Source organism: Calypte anna, chromosome 3, assembly GCF_003957555.1.
Source record: "Calypte anna isolate BGI_N300 chromosome 3, bCalAnn1_v1.p, whole genome shotgun sequence".
Taxonomy (NCBI): domain Eukaryota; kingdom Metazoa; phylum Chordata; class Aves; order Apodiformes; family Trochilidae; genus Calypte; species Calypte anna.
Genome location: NC_044246.1, coordinates 36478786 through 36498435, shown reverse-complemented (window position 1 = coordinate 36498435; position 19650 = coordinate 36478786). Strand labels below are relative to the sequence as shown.

General features: G+C 37.1%; 1 protein-coding gene across 2 annotated transcripts in view; it reads left to right on the top strand.

Annotated features, from left to right (window-relative positions):
* PDE10A (phosphodiesterase 10A) overlaps positions 1 to 19650 on the top strand; it is a 180374-nt gene that overhangs the window by 53924 nt on the left and 106800 nt on the right. For both annotated transcript variants that reach the window (XM_008504991.2, XM_030448590.1), the window contains exon 2: positions 19256 to 19384. In XM_008504991.2, the coding sequence (XP_008503213.2) occupies positions 19256 to 19384 (129 nt within the window). The remainder of the gene's footprint in view (positions 1 to 19255; positions 19385 to 19650) is intronic.

The window sequence follows — 19650 nt, the reverse complement described above, 5'->3', positions numbered from 1 at the left end:
TAAATCCAAGTTATTGTCATACTATGCTATGTTTGCTGAATGCATTGGGATACTTTCTTGTGGCTGTGAAATTTGTGGGAACAATTCACTCTCTCCAGAAATAGCGAGTTCCCTTTTTTTGCTAAGGTGTTTATGTTCTTTTCTCTCATCAGTGAGGATCTTTCATAGAGAATGTATAACCTTCAGCAGGTATAAAGTTGAATAGCATTTATGAGTGTTTTCACAAATGTAGACACAAACAAGATTTGTTCTCTGCCTTACTTTAATACAACATGGTTTTAAAGACTTCAGTAGAAACATTGCTGTATTTCAGGCTGAGTTGACTTGCTACCTTTTGGGGTGAACTGGAAAGTGTGAAAATTTGTCATTGCTTTTGGAGTTTATAGGTGACCTGAAAAATCACTAGTCTCTGGATATTTTAACTGTGGGTTTTGGTTTTTTTTGTTTGTTTGTTTTTGTTTTGTTTTGTTTTGTTTTAAGAACCAGTATATAAAAAGTGGACTGCACATTCAGGACATTGAAATACTATAGTTAACTCCCACTGAGTTCAGTGAAAGTTAATGGGAAGGTGTTGCACTTCTGAACATTAGATTACTCAGATGAAGGTCTTAAAATGCTAGGACCATAACAATTAGGCCCCTCACACACCATTTTTAAAAGCTGCATTTCTCTCAATGTGAGACATATCTTTTCACAGAACTTTGTGTTTTACTGAGAATTGACATCCCTAATGATAATTTGACTGGTGTTGAGCCATCAGGCTAAAATACTGCTTGTATAATAATGTGGAAGGTAGAAGAAAATGACTGAAAGAAATGGTTGTCTAGTATGAAGTTTTTTTGAAGGAGGGGGGTTAACTTGGGTGCGGGAGTGTTGAAGCCTGGCTCACTTAACAGCAAAACAAAGTAAGACCAAAGAATGAAAATTCCCCTCTGCCATGCTGAGCACCATTACAGATAATTTTCACATGGAAGTGAGGGAGTGAGCTTTTTAGAGCCTTTTTCTACCCTGAAGACCAAAGCCAGGACCTACCGTTTCTGGCTAGAGGCAGAGTAAGCTGGAGCTTTGTAATCCAGCTGGTAGCTGCCTGCAGAAACCTTTCTTCCTTGTTATCAGTAACAGCATACTGTTAAATTAATGGAAATGAGTGCTTATGAGCAGCCAGTATTTTAGCTGTACTGTTTGTTTAGGAGTATAGAAGACAGTGCTTCAGATGATTAAAAAGACCTGGCACAAACTGCATTTCATTATGCAAGATATGTAGAGAAAAGTCACTGTGTACATGAGTCTGAATACTGTTAGATATTGTCTCAGGACCTGTAAATAATATAGAAGTTTTCTGGTAAGAAGCATTGATATTGAGATATTTCTTATTTGATATGAGTGCATAGCTGTAAGATTAAGACTAAAATACTTTCTTGGTTTAGTCTTCGAGTGTCAGGAATATTATAAGCTTTTCAGTCTATATGAATTCATTTAATATGATGTAGTAATAATTTGGACTCCTCCAAACCTGTAAGAAAACCAAGTGCCGAAATAATCTAACCTCTCAGTTTCTTTTATGTCCTCCTAAAATTGACATTCTTGAATGTCTGTGGGGTTAATTGATAAAGTCTAAGTATATCCAGGTTTTTTTACACCTTGATAGAATAAAATTATCAGACATGCAGAAGGATAAAGTATTAAGAACTAGCTAATGTTTATGACAAATAATGTTGTTCAGAAGAATGGCATTAAGGAGTGTGTAAGCCTCTGCAACAATATTTTTTCTGTCTTGAGAAGCTTTTTTTTTTTTTGTGAAGAAAATCTGAGGATGTATTGAAGATGCTGCTTTTAAAAATCTAGTTATTAAAGAGAGAAGTCACTCCTCTTAATTTCAGTATCATTGTTTTGAAGTAGAAAACTTTCAGTATCAGGGCACCATGGTATTGGCTGCTTTTTTGTGACTGCGTGAGGTGCTGTGGTAATTTTTGTCTTAATTAAATAACATTTTTTTTCATTATGCTATTTAAAAGGAACAGAGGCATATAAAAGCTGGGTGAAAAGCTGCAATGGACGTAAGAGTAGTGTATATCTTTTGATGTTTTTCCTTTGCTGTTCTATCTGATTGGATAGAAGGAAGAATTTCACTTCTAATGTTCCAACAAAAGTACCTCTGTTCTTCTGAGGCTTCTCTATTCATAACAGACAGACTAGTAGACTGAATTCAGCTGCTTAGCTTCTTTCTGCTGCTCCCCAAAGTAAGCTGCTTGAGTGCCTACTACTTCATCTAAAATCAAAAGTTCTCTCAAATGGGGACTCTCTACAGCTAACAATTTATTGCTGCAATCCACAATAAAAGCTTCCGTAATGCTAATGTGCGTGAGCATCTTGCTGACTGTTCTTTCAGTTGCCATGATTTAATTATCACACTGGCCCAGAATATTTCCTTTTCTATGGCTTTTTTTTCTTTAAATATCAGACGGGTACATGACGTGTATGTACTACATTAGAACTAGTCCTAATGTTTCAGTTAATATTCTTGCTTAACAGTGCAAATAAAATGAGCTGCATGCATTTTAGTAATAGAATAAGCAGGTAAATCTGTAAAATTATCAAATGCTATATTAGTTTGGCAGACATAAGTATGTTTAGTCAGAGCAGGATATTAATCCTTGATAGATTTCTATCAATTTCATGAAAGCTCTGTCAAGGGAGTACTTGCAGTGTGTGTGTGGAATGGTTGGCACATTAGACGTTTGTACAGTAGCTTTCTGAAATAGCAGCCTCCTACAGTGAAAAATTTGAATTTCTCTTTTCTAGGGTTTGTGTGAGGAGGGTGGTGAAGGGAAGCATTATGTCCTAAGAATGAAGTAGTAAAATTTTATCTCTGGGTTTTCAATGTATGTGATTGTTCAGAGAATCTTTCAAGCATGGGCTTTATGCTTCTTCTGGGGAAGTGGGAAGTGTAGTCCTTACCTAATACAGAAGTTCAGTAGCATTTCCTGCTACTTATTAAAATAAGGGTCAAATAAAAAAAAATGCACGTGTGTGCAACATGGATGTGAGTTGTTCTAGGCTTACATAAGGCAAAAAGTGCCCTGTACTGGCACCTTTTATGTTTATTATATTGTAAAAAGTCACTGTTTTGAAACAAGAAATAGTTTCAGAAGAACAAACTAGGACCAGGTTATGCCCTGGCTGCCTTCTGAGTGCTGTGGTTTGTGTTCAGGAATACTGTTTCTTACTCTGCTCCTGGCTCTCTCACTTCTTAACATCTGGAAGGACTGTGAACTGCTTCAAAAAACTTACTTTACTCTTCCACCTGTCTCTAGCTACATCTCCTCACTGTTTGCTTGTTAAGGCAGTCTACAGGGATTTAAGAGTAGCTTTGGCTACTGGGGATAATGATGCTACACATCCTACCTTCTCCGTAGGTGTTCCTGCTATGGGGCTGTTATATAAAGAGGTGATTTTTTTTATTGTTTCTGTTGGTTATATTAGTAACATAGTGAGTTGCAGACTCTCTTCAAAGTTTAGGCATCCCTTTGCAAGCCTCTGGGCACAAGAGAAGTGAGAGCGCTCCCTGAGATTTCGCATGTGTGTTTCTGGTCAGGATAGGTCAGGAGATATGGTAGATGCATGCCCTGAGCATGAAGGAAAGCAAAGCTCAAACTTTTTTTTTTTTCTTAATACCAGAGAAGAAAACTGTTTTCTCAGTTTGGATAAGAGGAGAAATGCCTGTTCCATTTACATGTATTTCCAGATACATCTCAAGCAATCACTTAGCAGTCGATCTCTTGCCAAGGATTTTCATGTTGTGGTTTTTTTTGTTGTTGTTGTTGTTTCTTTTTTGTTTGTTTGTTTTTGGCTTTTTTGGTAAATACCTGAAGATGACAACAAAATGGAAACCAGTTAAGTTGCCATATTGTACTTATGACAGCTTGAAATAATGTAATAGTGGCCCTTAGTCTACTAATTTATTTTTTAAATTCAAAGACATGCCACATCACATCAGGGGATAGTACCTTGGTGGCTTAGGTTTACAGCTTTGCTTGGTATTTTCTTACAGGAATTACTTACAATTTAATCTGATTTTTTTAGTTTTGTTTTTTTCTGCTCTGTGCAACTTTTCTGCTATATATACACATTTTATGAACATTTGGGACACAAATTCTTTCAGATAAGCAAAATGCTGCTTAATGAAATAGATTTTGATTGAATGATTTTTAAGTTTGTATTATTATCTAGCATAAAACCCCATGAAACCCCAGATATTTTATCTTCCTTTTAAGTTAGGGAAGTATCCACTGCAAATTTTATGGTTGTCAAACGGTCAGTACTCTTTGTCAGAATGCTTTAAGCTCAAAATGGATTTGATATTGACTGTAGAGCCTCCAACAAATAAGATTTGTTAACTGTAGCATTTTTTTTACTTTAAGAAAAAAGTCACCTTATGTTTTTGCACTTCTGTACTTCATTGCAAAACTGAAGCAACTAGGGACTAATTTTACCTAGCAGCTGTTGGCCTATATGGAGAACTTTCAATTCTTTAATCAAGATAATTATTCTTTAAATCAGTAAAAACATTCATTTTCCATGGTTGATATTCGGGACTTATTTTTCATCAAAAGGTTTTACATTATAGTGTTCTGTTCCTGGAGAAAAGCTGAAATCTTCAGCTGGCTAGATTGCCCTTGGTAAAAAAAAAAAAAAAAAAACAGTTCTCAAAAGAGATTAAAGATACTAATCATTGTTGCAAACCTTGCTCTCACACTTGAAAATGACCCTTGTAAATCAGGTGATTGTAGAGACATTTGCATTATCTAGTTCTTGTATTGCAGATGCCTGGAGAGGTTTTGTTTCCAAGGCTGTTCAGGCAATTTCTAGCACAGTTTCCATCAGCTTTTTAAAACTCATATTTCTTACGTTTATAAAAGAGGGTTCATAATATTGTATCCTCCAATCAGGCTTTCAAGGTTAGGAGACTTCTGCTTTTGTAAAAAAAAAAAAAAAAAAAATTTTTCAAAGTATGTTCATAGAGTGTAGACTACATAGAATAAAATAGACTACTGTTATAATTGTTGGTATGGAAACTGTGCAGTAGGTGAAAGTTTTGTATAGTGTCCCACAGCATCCTTGCAGCTAAACTGTGGAAATGTGGTCTGGATGATTAGGTAGTGGGGTGGATTGTGAACTGGTTAAAGGAAAGAAGTCAGAGAATTGTGGTCAGTGGGACAGTCTGTTTCTAGTAGAGTCCCTCAGGGGTTGGTACGGGGACCAATACTATTCAGTATATTAATCAGTGACCTGTATTAGGCAACAGAGTGTACTCTCAGCAAGTTTGCTGATGACATGAAACTGGGTGGAGGGGCTGATACCCCAGAAGGCTGTGCTGCCATTCAGAGGGACCTGGACCGGCTGGAGAGTTGGGCAGGGAAAAATTTTATGAAGTACAAGAAGGGCAAGTGTAGTCTTGCATCTGGGAAAGAACAGCCCCAGGTACCAGTACAGGTTGGGGACTGAGCTGTTAAAAAGCACCATAGAGGAAAGGGACCTGGAGGTGCTGGTGGGCACAATGATATCCAAGAGCTAGCAATGTACGCTGGTGGCCAGGAAGGCCAATGGCATCCTGGGGTGTGTTAGAAAGGGGTGTGATTAGTGGGTTGTGAGAAGTTCTTCTCTCCCTCTACTCTGCCCTTGTGTGGCCACATCTGAAATGTTTTGTCCAGTTCTGGGCCCCTCAGTTCAAGAAGGACCGGGAGCTGTTTGGGAGAGTTCAGTGCAGAGCAACCGAGATGATGAAGGGAGTGGAACATCTCCCTTATGAGGGAAGGCTGAGGGAGGTGGGGCTCTTCAGCTTGGAGGAAACCGAGGGGTGACCTCACTAATGTTTATAAATATGTAAAACGTGAGTGCCAGGTGGATGCCAGGTTCTTCTCAGTGGTGTCCAATGAGAGGACGAAAGGCAATGGGTGTAAGCTGGAGCATAGGTAGTTCTGTATAAATATTAGGAAGAATTTTTTCACTTTGGGGATGACAGAGCCTCCCTGCCTAGGGAGGCTGTGGAGTCTCCTTCTCTGGAGACATTCAGAGCCCACCTGGGTGCATTCCTGTGTGACCTGCTGTAGGTGACCCTGCTCTGGCAGAGGGGTTGGATTTTATGATCTTTCGAAGTCCCTTCCAACCCCTAATATTCTGTGATTCTGTGATCATTGTAAACCAGTGGAAGTTAATGTTTCTCTAAGACATCCTGCCTTTCCTCAAGCCTGGCTGTTCATCCCCACCCTCATGCTGCCTACTCTTTTTCTAAAACACAGAGGTTTGCACAGGTAGACAGGTTAACTTGGTTGTGGCAAAAGCTGTTACTTTGGGATTTTGGGTGGGGTTTTTTTCCCCTGGTTAATTTTGAACTTTTTTCCTTGTGGATTCCTCATTTCAGTTCTGTGTGGTGCCTACCCACACAGAAGCTTCCTTCTCTTACCCTCTGAATACAATCTTTGTACTCTTTCTGACCTGTATTATCCTCATGCCCCTCAAGTTTACTTCTATCTTCTCTTGTGCTTTCTCCCAGCTTTACTCTCCCCATTTTTCTACAATGAACTCTTGGTCATGGATGGAGCCCTGCGACCTTTTACTGATGATAAGATACCCAGTATTTCTAGAGCTTTCCTATCAAAAAAGAAGACAATTGTGTCTAAAAACTTTGAGTTGATGCATTTCTCATCAGCCCCTTGCTTGCCTCTTCATTCCTTTCACCAATTTCTGCATCCCTTTCTCCCTTCACTTAGAAAAGAATATTTGCAGATGAAGATTTCCTCAGCTGCCCTCATGCTAAGCATGCTCAACTTATGAAGATATTTTGTTTACTGACCCCAGGGTGCTGGGATATCTTGCAATGAAGTTACAGTCTGTGTGTCACTGTCAACTGAACGTAAGCATTAGGGGTTTGGTTTCTTGTCTGAAAGGAATACCAGAGGACTCATATGAGTTTGACTGTCAGGTATGCTTGTTAGCTTGTGACCTCACGGGAACAGAGCACCAGCACTCTTATGTCCACAAAACTGCTGGTGACAAAATTTCTAAGTCATTTCTCTGTAAAATACTTTAACAGTGGTACTAAGGGAGAAAGAATAATATAATGTCATTATGACTACTTTTTATCATTGATACCATATCCTCCAGAGGTCGCCCGGTGCCATTATTCTTGCTGTAAAACATGGGGTCACTTTTTAGTCAGCTTGGGTGCACAGGGTTTTTCTCCAGGTCCTTAATGTTGCTATCAGTTAAATGGAATAGTATTAACGTGTATGTTGTTCAGCCTATGGAAGTTGTAGTCTTGGAGGATTCCTCAGAATGAAAGAGTTAAAAAATGTTAAAAGATACTTATTTGTTAAATCTCTTCACCTGATAGGTTTTTTTTTTTTTTTTTTTTTTACTTCTATTGGGAATTTTATGATACAGTTTTTAACTGGCTATTTTTGTTAGCCAGTTTATAGTTTATAATCTGCTCCAATGCTACCAATGTGATTTTTAGGTATGTTTTTAGGATTTTTGTTTTGTCACTATACGTAGTACTGTGATGGGCCAATTAGAGTCTCATGAGGACTGTTTCAGTCAATCAATGTGCTGGACAGAAATCAGAATCTCAGCTTCCAGGACTGTAACACACTAAAGTGAAAATTTATGAGCAGCCCCGTGGCTTAATTTCCTGTATTAGAGTGTCTGCCTTATGGATTCCTTTATAGTTTTCAAGTGTTTTCTGAATGTAGCCAAGTTCAAGTAGGCTGTAGATAAAGTCAGTTTATTACAAAGCTGAATTACATTGAAACATGAAGCAATTCTGCCAGAATTTTTTTCTCATTGAGTACTTTGTTATTCTTGACAGTGAAAAGTTTTCATAAATCTGTATAGGAAAGGCACAATGCAGAACATGCATTTTGTGAAGGGGGGGAATATAGACTGTATTTTTTTTAAGGTGTTTCTGAATCCTATATGAACACAAGTTGTTAGTTTCCATCTGTCCTGTTATCTTTTTCCTTTTCACTTACGCTTTTTCCAACTCATACATTTTTTCTTTTTTCTTCTTTTGTCCTTTGTTTCTTTTTTCTTTTTTATTTTTAAAATTTTTTTCTTTTATTCTTTCACCACCTTTTTCTTCTAGGGATGTTCTTTTGGGGTGAACACATGCTAGTGAGCTACACTGTATCCAAAACAAACAAAAGAGGGTGGGGAGATGATGAGGGGGAGGAGGACAGGGAAAAGATGCAGCTGCTCCTTTTTAATTTTTGAAACTAGCCTTGAATTCTGTGGCATTTGCTTAAACTTTGTGATAAAAAAATAGGGGCCTGACAGAAACAGTGCATCTTTGTTTTACTGTGGTTGCCAACAAAAAATGTTAAAATAGTAACAAGTACATTATTTGAATTATTTTTTATATACTATTGATGGAAGATATTTTACTAGATGAAATTGCAAGAGTAGAGGGTTGTCATACCAGTGAAAGCTTCTGGAAAAGCAGCCAACCTTTTGTGTTAGGTTTTTTTTATTATATTTTTATTCTGTGGTGCAAGCATGCAAGTCAGTAGAAGGTATTTCCTTTCATTTCACCTGCTAGAAAGTAGGAATCCCTCTACCACTGGGTCCTGTGTTTCCTTTCTGTTGAACCTGCACAAGCAGTGTGCTCTCCCAGCAAAGAAAGCCAAGATATCCTGGGCTCCATTAGAAAGAGTGTTGCCAGCAGGTTGAGAGGGCTGATCCTCCCCCTCTGCCCAGCTCTGGTGAGACAAGTCTGGAGAGCTGGGTCCAGTTCTTTGCTCTCCAGAACAATAGAGATGTGCACATTGGGCTGAGTCCAGTGAAGGACCATAAAGTAGAGTGGGACTGGGACTGTTCAACCTGTACGAAAAAAGACCTAAAGGGAACTTAGCAGTGTCTGTAAATACTCGAGCTGTATATTCTCACGTATTTTTTCTGAATGGTAACATTAATGAAATAATATTATTAACACTGTTAGGGAGTAACTTGTGGTTGAGGAACAAAGCATGAAACTGTGTACAATGAAACGTGTTTGGGGCTTTGTTGCACAACTCTTCACATGTTAGTGAGCTCTTATCCACGTAAGTAGTCTGATTGACGTCAATAGGACTCCTCTAAGTGCTCACCACTGCAAGTAAGGGTTTCACAATGTGTCCTTGTTTGAAACCTACAAGTGTATGTAACACTTGCATTTAATTATCACTTCAAACTTTTTTTACTTCAGTAGCATATGCATTTAAATATCTCAAATTATACTGCTTTTCCTAAGCTATATTTTACTGACACGGAGATAATGTTACATCCATCACTGTAAAATTGAGCAGAAATGGCATCTCTGAAAAGTCATCTTTCTTTCTGTTCATTTAAACAGCTAAAAGAAAGGGCTGGCAGAAAAAGAGAAAATAATTCTCACTCTTTATTGTGTTTTAAATAAATTGGAGTTTCTAACTTTTTCCTGACAATTGAAGTCAGTGAATTTCCTGACAATGAAGTCAGTGCATTATACTTTCAAGTGCTTAATTAGACTTAGTCTGAAGGTAAGCTGTCTTTTCCCCACAAAAGAATTAAATAGGTTGGGGTTTTTTTGGTTTTCTTTTTGGTTTTTTTAAAATTTAAATGTCAGTCAAAGTTTAATTTTTAATAAAGAGGCATCTTGAATCTATATTTTACAGTACGAGGAAATGTAAGGTAAAAAAAGCAGTTTCCAAGATTATTCACATGGTACTAACTTCTTGTATTTCAATAAAACATCTACTGTAGCAATTTAGTGGGGTTGAGGAAAGGCTATGTTTTACTCTCTAACATTAAAAAAAAGAGTTTTTTTGTGACTTCTAGAAGTTTTTATTTTTAAAATTTTCTTTTCTAATTGCAACAGTTGAAATTTTGTCAGGGTACCTGAGTTAGGTTAGAGACTTTTCTGAAATTACTGTAATATAGTGCAAATAAAGAGTTGGGGTGGAATCTATGGAACTGTGAAATGCTATAAAAACACTGTTATAATTTAGAAAAGTGAGCTTATTGCACTTTGTAGAGAGGACAGATGTTACTAATTCATAGTGGTAACTTTACAAAGAGATTATTATCTCTAATGTATTCTAATCTAATAGTTAAAATGTGAAAAAAATTAATTGCTGGAAGCAGATGTAAGAACAGTTCATACTAGAATTACAATGTTATTTTTATTTTTTATTTTTTATTTTTTAATAGGCACACTCATTTAGTACTCACTAGTCAGCTGATGAAGCTAACTGGGAAAACTGCTACCTCTGCTGCAGCTCAAGTTTTTATTTAAAATCAGTTGGGTTTTTTTGTTTTTTGTTTTTGTTTTTTTTTAAGATATGCACTTATTCAGCCTTCAATTTATTAGGCTTAATGTACAGCTAGCAAGTGACACTCTTTCTCTTAATCAGCTGGTTACTATTTATTAACAGTAGTTTTTATCCCATAAATGTCATGGCTGAGCTTTAGGTCAGGTAAGAACAACATCTTACAGCCTGTACCTTGCATCCTCTGAAGTTTTTCATTCGTACACTCAGCAGGCTTATGCATAGGATGGTTACCAAATTTGTGAAAGACAACTGTAACTATGCACATATAGTTTTCTATAGATTTTGTTTTATCCGTGATGTTGGACTAGCATGGTTTGTTTTTGAAGAGCTCACTTCCCCTGAACCCAATCGAGCCTTTCAGGATCCAGTCATGTTAGCTTTCTTCTTAACAGAGCTTTTAATGATAGATTTTACCAGGTTTTGTATCTTCTCATTTTGTAAAGGGTGGTGATTGCATTTTTCTTTAAGCCTCCTAAGAGTGTAAGATTGGAGGGGATTAAAGAAGAATGGCATATACTTACCCGTGGTGCTGCAGATACGGTCCTAATGCTACCAAAGTAGAGACAGTCAGGTGTCTGGTCTTGTTGGCAAGTAGTGAGTTATTTGTGTGCAGTTATTTAAAAAGAGTCCTATGCCCTGGGAAACTGTGCTAACACATCTATTAATGTAAGTGTCAGGATGAGGTGGAATGCTCCTTTAAAAAGGAAGAACGTTCTCTGTATCCTGTTCAGTAAAATAAGAGAAAGACTTGGCACAGGGACTTAGCATCCTTCAAGGAGGTTTTATCACACTGGATATTTTTTGTGGAATAATTGAAGTAGCTCTTTAGGGAACAGCACTATAAGTTTATATTGCGAAGTATATTATGAAACATTTACAGAACTTCCTTCATGAGAGGTCATGTCAAAATATTAGCAGTAAATCTTAAGTGTCTACAGTCAGACTGTTCTTGAGCGAGAAAAGTTTACTCACAGGGAGTTATTCAGGGGGTGTCAGGTGGGAGGAAAGCTGTTCATCAGCAAGGAGGTGTTATCATATAACTCATAAATTGGGAACTTTGTCCCAATACCTGTGCTGAAGGGAAGAGTATTCCTACCTTTTATAATTGCTAGATTTGAAGTACTTTAGTTTACATCTGCATATAGTCTTCCCAGGTATTAAGTATATGCAGGTCCTGATTCATAAATTAACTTTCAGATTGTCAAATCCAACCCTTAAACCAGCACTATCAAGTTAAATCATATCTCTAAGCACCACATCTACGTGTCTTCTAAATACCTCCAGGGATGGTGACTCCACCATTTCCCTGGCAGCCTGTCCATGTGTCTGAAAACCCTTTCAGTAAAGAAATGCTTCCTAGTATCCAAACTAAACCTCTTGTGGCAAAACTTGAGGCAATTTCCTCCTCTTCTATTGTTTGTTACTTGGGAGAAGAGGCCAGCTCCCACCTCACTACAACCTCCTTTCACATAGTTGTAGAGAGGTATGTCTCCCTTCAGCATCCTTTTCTCCAGCCTAAACACAGTTTCCATTTTCATAATGAATTGCAAATGAACTGTTTTTTGGTCCTTGTCACTGCTAAATTGAGTATTGCTGGTAGGTATATTTTGGGCATCATGGTACCCCAGCTCTGTGTCTGCACAAGACAATATAAAAAAGGAAAAAATTGTAAGTAAAAAAAAAATATTCCTTAAATGTTTGCAAACAGGTTTTTGCTTGCTTTAGTGTGATGCATTATTTTTGATTGTGGTGATAATGATTTTGTCAGTAACCTTAAGATCGTATGTGGCTTTCTCCTCAAGCGAAGATTTGAAATTAATTTGATTGCAATTTGCAGCTCCTAAAGCGTTTCTGTATTATATTTGTAAGATTTTTTTGCTGATTGTTAAATAAATCCCAAAATTTATTTAACATGCAGCTGGAAGGAGAACTAAGGTTGTTACAGACCCCTCAGGGTTCCTGTAAAATGAGAGAACTGGAGAGAAGCTACTATCAAACCAGGAAAGTAACATTCAGAGTTTTACAACACCCTGTACATCAAATAATGGATGTTATTACAGTCTAGCACTATACATGCTGTGCAGAATTATGCCACTCAATTTGAAGTGTGTATTGATACCCTATGAAAAATTATTATTTAAATTAGGAACACCCATTCTCTCCATTAAGCATCTGTATCATTCTTCTGAATGCCTTTTACCTCTAGCTGATGAGAAGTGCTTTCATAAAGGCTCTTACGTGGCTTTTTGCTTTTTAGCTTCATACTGAAAAAGTGCTCAGAGCCAGTAGTACTGTGCATATATTAAGTGCTGGATTTTTGGAGAGATAACCAGCTGAATATCTGTAGGTGTCTTGGGGCTCAAGCTTGCAAGATGCTGGTAATATCAGAGAATCATCATGGAGGTTGGTGGAAACTAAAGGTGGTTGTGTTCATGCATTGCTCAGCATCTGGCATGTTCAGATGCAATGATACATCAATGGCTTTTTCATCAGAAAGAAGGGATTTGGCATTGTAGGATGAGCTGGCTATTGATATTCTTTCCGTGTAAGCATGTCCAGTTCTGTTTGGCCAAGTTGGTCTTTGTTTTCTCTCTCTAAAACTTGAGAAGTGCTCCTGGTGTCCTGGCTCCAGTGTTGCATCACACACTGCTGGCTGCTGTAGCCACTGCACAAGTGACTGCACTTGATTGTGGGTGAAGCTGGGATCTAAATATTAAAAGTTTTATGCAGTGACTGGAGGCTGGAACAATTGAGCATTCACCTTTATAGGAATATTTGAAGTGTTTAATAACAAAGTGTGTTGTATGGGAAACAAATGTATGGTCTTTTTTAAGTACCAAAGTGGACAGTGTCATCTTTTAGTGTGCTTCATTGGGCAGGAGTTGGAGGAGGGGTGGCAGAAAAGGTGAATGGACCTGCTCATAGAAGAGGCTGTGAATTAATTTTTCAAGAAGAGAGAAATAAAAAAGAGTTCTGATTATTCTGGTTTCTTCTTGTTAGTGATACTACTTTTCCCCAGATCAGTAATGCCAGGTTTCACGGAGTTTGGGCACTTGGTTGCATTACATTCCTGTATACTTAAATGGATTAAGATAAAAAGTCTGACTCCAAAAGAGTATTCCAAACCTGACTGTGCCTGTGGTTTTGAATCCTGATTCTTTGAACAAAGAGGGGATTGATTTAATGGGATTAATGCTTAATCCAAATGAAGCAATGTACACACATGCCTTGAATGCTTTTGAGAATAACTACAAATATAATTTATTAGGCACAGATAAAGACACGAAAGAGGTGATCTTTGTCTTTTGTGATCACAGAAGAGGTGATCTTATGATCACGTGTCTTCTTCATTTTCATAATCTGACAGTGTAATTACTTAATACATGTTTTTTACTTTTATTTGAGGTAAGATTGTTTCAGATTTTCTGTTTCAGAAAATATCTGGAGTATATTCTTATCTGGAAAGTTCTTATGATTTTTTTTTTAATTTTTAATGTTTTTTTTTTCCACTCGGCTTGCAGATTTTCTATGGGGCTCAATATATTTTTACTTAGTTGAAGAAATTATTGAAATTATTCTTATTTTTAAATAAATAATAAGTAATAATTATTTTCTTACTTGAAGAAAATGCGTTACTTTCTCCACATTTTCTGATACTTAGTGGCCCCCCTAATTTCAGAGAAAAGTTGTTTATTAAACCAAACATGCAAAACACATGATTTCTGTTTTCTTGTTATATTTTATTTTAATTTTTTGTAATTTTTAAAAATGTTGCAGCATTTGCAACATCTGTAATTATTTCCTTTCACCTTTATTAGTAAAAAAGCTTTCTCAATACATGAAATTAATCTTGTATTGACCAATGTATACTCTCACATTGTGTTTTCAAAACACTGGGTCCTGTCTAACCGGGTGAGAGGTGCATCATGCATCAAACACTTGCATTGGTTTTGAGGGAAGCAGAGGCTGTGCTCTGTCAGAGTGTAGCTGTTCTAGGATAGGGTGGTGAGCCTTGAGTGGTATAAATAGTAGGCTGGCTCATCAGTTTTCATCCATTCTCCCCTGCATCCCCACACGTCCTCCAGCCTGGGAACCAGAAACTTCAAGTGAAAATGAAACTTCTTGGCTAGTTATGACATTTGATTAAGGTAGTGGTTTTAGAAAAAAGTCCAAAAGACACAACACTAATGAAAAAATTGCAGGAATTGCTAATGATGTGATTAACTCATGTTGCTAAATGGAGCAGATTTTTAAATATAGCTCTAGGCTTCGATTCTTTCAGCTCATTCACAGTCAGCTCTGCTTTATACTGAGCTCAGTGAAGCTATTCTCAGAGGAGAGTACAGTACATGGATTAAGAATCAAAGAGTGGAGCCATTAATCGATTCAGTACCACACAGGTTATCTAATATCGAAGAAATGTTTTAAATATTTTAGGCAGCCTAAAAAGCTGAAAGCAAAGATCTCATTTTCAAGTGATTTTTTGGGCTTTCTTAGTAATTTTTTTGTTGAAAGGAGAATTGTTTGGGACTGGCTCAAAGGCAAGGGCTAATTACTGGTAATTGATGTTTGAAGGAGGTTTTGTTTCTTGATTTATTTTTTTAATCCAGCGAAGCTGTATCTGAGATAGTGAGCGGAGAGTGTGAAGGAACATTCTTGGGCATTGTTTTTGGTTTGATTTTGTTTTGGGTTTTTTTGTTTGGTTTTTTTTCTATTTTGTTTGGGGTTTTTTTGTTTGTTTGGTTGGTTTTTTTGTGTGTGTGTGTCCCAGGCAAATCTCATGCATTACTCTGGAGTAAGTCAGGCCAGGGATGGTTCTCAGCATGTATTCCTGTTGCAGTTTTCCCTCATGTTCATAGTCATTGGTTAAGGAAGCTTAATACAAAGGACAGTGGAAATTAGAAGTCACTTTGTTTCAGGCAGTGAACAGCCCTAGGCCTACTCTGTTCACTGGTGTAGACAAACCTATAGTTTGCTTGTAGTGCCATTACAATTTATACCAGTATAGTGAGTTTCTAAGTTGCTGACTTCAGTATACTTTGTGACATCTGCTCAAAAAGCAGTTTCTCCCTTAAGATAGTAGTAACAGTGTTTTCTGGTTTTATTTACTTATTTTTTAAAGTGTTGATAGCACCGTTATTTACCAAAGAAAATTCTTCTTAAAATAAGAAAGGAAAAAAAGCCACTCATAATTCTGTCTTCAACTGTATCTATTTCTCCTATTAAATTCAGTGAAAAAGAAACTTCCTTGTAGATTATGAAGCAAAAAACCACAGCCCCAAAACACTTCTACATCCTCATTGAAAGCCAAGGAAGGAGTTACTCTAAGAAAAGCACAAATACCAACATGAAAAGAAAAACAACCCCCAACCAAAGAACTCAACCCCAAAATTATGATAGGCTGTCATGAACTATTAAAATTAGATGAACAGCTTGAGCCTCAGGGCATATGCAAAGTGGAAAAACAGGGCTATTTGGTAGAATGCACTGATACGTCAGCCTGTAGAAGTGCTGTAAGTAAATACACTTGTTTCATTTCTATCATTTGATTCACCCTTCATGCTCCTAACGCCCCAGAATGAAAGGCCTTTCCCTGTGGTAGTAAAAAAAACTTTTGCTGATCAAGAAATTGCCTTTTGGGTGGTGGTGTTGGGGCAGGCTGTCTTCTGCTCTCTGCTTTCTATGGAGCTTTGCAAAGTTTATATCATCCTACCCTATATTAGATGAGACACAAAAACCACAGTAAGGTGAAATGCTTGCATAAAACCTGCCATTTACAGAAAAGCTGTATTTCCATTTACTTTTCGGACAGGGGGTGGTCAAGAAATGGAAATAATAAAAGCAAACAATGAATGTTTTCCGTGGGTATGAATGAACTTTTAGAAGCAGATGGCATGACTAACAAGAACCTAAACAGGCATTTTGGTTGGGAAGTGAGGAGCTGCTGAGTTAGCACATGCTGCAGCCCACCTGAGATCTTTTTTTGCCTGCACTTTGTTCAGAGGGAAATGAAAAAAGGAGCAGCTTATCTGACACCTGTCTGTCCTTTCCCATGATATTGTAATTATAATTTTCATTATTTAATCACAAATCCAGAACAAGTATTTCATGCATGCATGAAACACAGCATTAGCAAATTGCACCAGGAAGGTATCAGCCCTGAAATGTATGTTTCTCACTTGACATTAAAAATGCAAGAGAGAAAGGTGGTCTGGTGTGTGTGTGTTTTTAATTAAATAGGAGAAATATATACATACATATGAATCAGCAGACAAACTCTAGGTGCATAAATGGAACGAAGGGACATTCAACCCAAATGCCGGATTCCTATTAAGTCCCAGAGGCATTAAGATTGTTCCAGTCTCTCTGCTTTCTGTCCTGCTGCATGCTAGGCTGCTGGTGAGAGTTCAGCTCTCCTGAGTGATGGTGCCTCTTGATAATTGCCACAGCTCTGTTGGAAGACAGGCAGACCCCAGGTATGAGGCAATGCTTTCTGGGAATGCATGAAAAGAAGCATCCTGTTCTGTGTGCTCACACCTACAAATCTTATAGTGAAAAAAGAGTATCTACTATCTGTACCTATAGTGAAATGCAGTAGGGTCATTTAAAGACTTGTAGAATTTCTTATATCAGCTTCATGACTCACTTTTCTGTATAAGGTTAAAGCGGAGTCTTCACGCTCAGGTTGCTGAAATTGCGGGATATCTGGAATGGAAATCGAGCTCCTGACGTATAGATTGGAGTCGTATTTGAAATTGCCATTTTATTGAATTTTGATTAGTATATTACAAAACCCACAAGCCGTGACAGTTTGCATTATTTCCATTGAAGTCAAGAAACTCAGACTGCACTCATAAGAAAGTTAAGGTTACTTTCGCTGAAAACGCATATCAACCCTTGTAGAATTTCAGTAAGACTTTTCAGTTCCTAGTTTATTACTAGAAGCAGTAAGTTACATTTGTAGTCCAAAGATATAACCTGGAAATAACAGGCGTTTTGTGACAAACTTGAAGTAGTTTTTTTTCACTCAGGTTTTAAAAGGCAGATAAATTTTGATGACCTTCTGATGGTTAACTCTGGTGAATCTTTATAACACTGTAGTTTTTATGAATGATTCTCCAAATAAGTTTTCTTTTCGAAATCTATTACTGTGATTTACTTATTTTATTAGATTTACTTCTTTTATTAGAAAGATTTACTTTACTTATACATTGCATTTTTTTTTTAGTTGAGCAAATTACAAAATTATATTAGTTAGTCTGTTTTTTCAGTATGGGAGGCAATACCTGTATTGGCTGAATCTTTTCATTCATGTGACACACAATCTTTTTTATATATGCATTATGATACAAATTTACAAACTGCCATCTGTAGGCTGAGCAATCAAAGTCGTAGGGTTTTATTTCTTTGTTTTCCCCCCACTTGCTGATCATCTCCTGTTCTTCCTGAGTTAGAACTTTTCCTTCATTACTAATGAAAGTCAGCATGTTCATGTGGTTCAGATCTGGAGATTCGTGACTGCAAGTGAGTAAGTTGTTATTTGAGGCTATGATATTCTGTGGGAACAACTGCCTGTGAGGATTAATAGAAGAGATGTTTTAAACCAGGTTGGGGCTGGTGGTGAGAATGATATGGTGCAGCTGGTGTGGGGAGAATGGCATCTATGGTTTGAGCTCTGCAAGTAGACATTGATGCTTTGTGTTCTGGTATTGCTTCCTGAAGGCTTTCGTAGTAAACATCTGTAGGACATCTTAAAGGTTACAGTCATTGACTAGCATTTAAATTACATTATAGCTGTTTTCAGCATGCTCTGATACTGTGTGAAGCATAAAATAGGAAAATTGATCTTATTTTATAGCACAAATATTCTCCAAATGTGGTCAGAGTTGTTTGGAGAAGAGTTTTTCTTTTGCACCCAGGCCATTTGCTGTGGAGAATTTACAATTATGTTTCCATACACACCATTGAAGAGAAAGCCTATTTAGAGTCATTACAGTAGTTGTTCCTCCTCTTCCCATCAGACCTCATTAAGACTTTTGTACTTGGTGTGTGTACAACATGTTTGGCAGGCTGAAGCTTAGCCCCTTGGGACATGGACATGTGGGGCTTCTGTCTTGCCCTCTCTCCTAAAGCCTCGGCACTCTTGGGTTCACCTCTCTGCAGCTGGGGATTTCGTTTGGGGGATTTGTGTAGACTGTGATCAGCTTGTAATTTTATGAATTTGGGAATTGATTTATGATTGTGTCAGACTTCTGAGATTCTGAACGTTGCTTCTTTTTCTGAAATGTGTGTGTACTGGAGTTTTCTTTTTGTTGCACGTGTTGTTGAGGCCTTTTATCCACAACTGCTTTTATTTTGAAAGCTGAACTACTAAGGAATCGTACATGTGAAAGCAGTTTCTATTTCTAAAGTTAAGTAACTGCAGTATTTAAACACTGAACTTGATTTTGGAGTTGTGCGATAGCTTTTATTGCTTTTATTGCTGCTTCCAGTGAGAGTATCTGATTTGATGCTCTGTGAGAAATACAGGTTCCCATTCTTCTATTTCCCTCCACCTATTTTCTTTTTCAATATATCATCTTGCATATCTTGAAAATAAGTAATTAAAGTCACGATCGTAGAAGTAAATTTCTTTCTGGCCATTTCTTCAATGTAATCTTTATGTATACTCCTGTAGGGAACGTTTTGTACTCAATATCTTGCATGAATAGACTTTACTTCTATTATTGTCTTTATGACAGTTCATTTTTTTGACTGGGTATGTTTCTCTCTGGGGGGAGACAATTTAAATAGTCGTGTATTTAATCAGCATGCTAAACATAAGAATATTGATTGCCATGGCATCTAGGCATGTTTTGTATGAGGAATTTCGTAGCAATAAAGTAATCAATTAATATTCTGTCTTTCAGGTTTAACGGATGAAAAAGTGAAGGCCTATCTTTCTCTTCACCCCCAGGTACTGGATGAGTTTGTGTCAGAAAGTGTGAGTGTGGAAACTGTGGAAAAATGGCTAAAAAGGAAAAATAACAGACAGGAAGGTAAGTTCTTTTTATTTGTGATTAATACTTATCTTTGAACAGCTCAGCTCTTAGTTGTAGATTTAAAAATGAAACTAGTTTTGGGAAAACTTGACAGTTACAATTGTTGTGTTTAGGTCCATATTTTCAAAGGCAAAAGAGGTTAACAATTCTTTAAAAATGGTTTTAGCCTTTTGGCATTTCTATTTTGGTATGAGTTTTGGATGTTCTGATTACCCATTCTGAATTGCAACTACATTTCCATCAACCTGTGCTTTCTGTTCTAT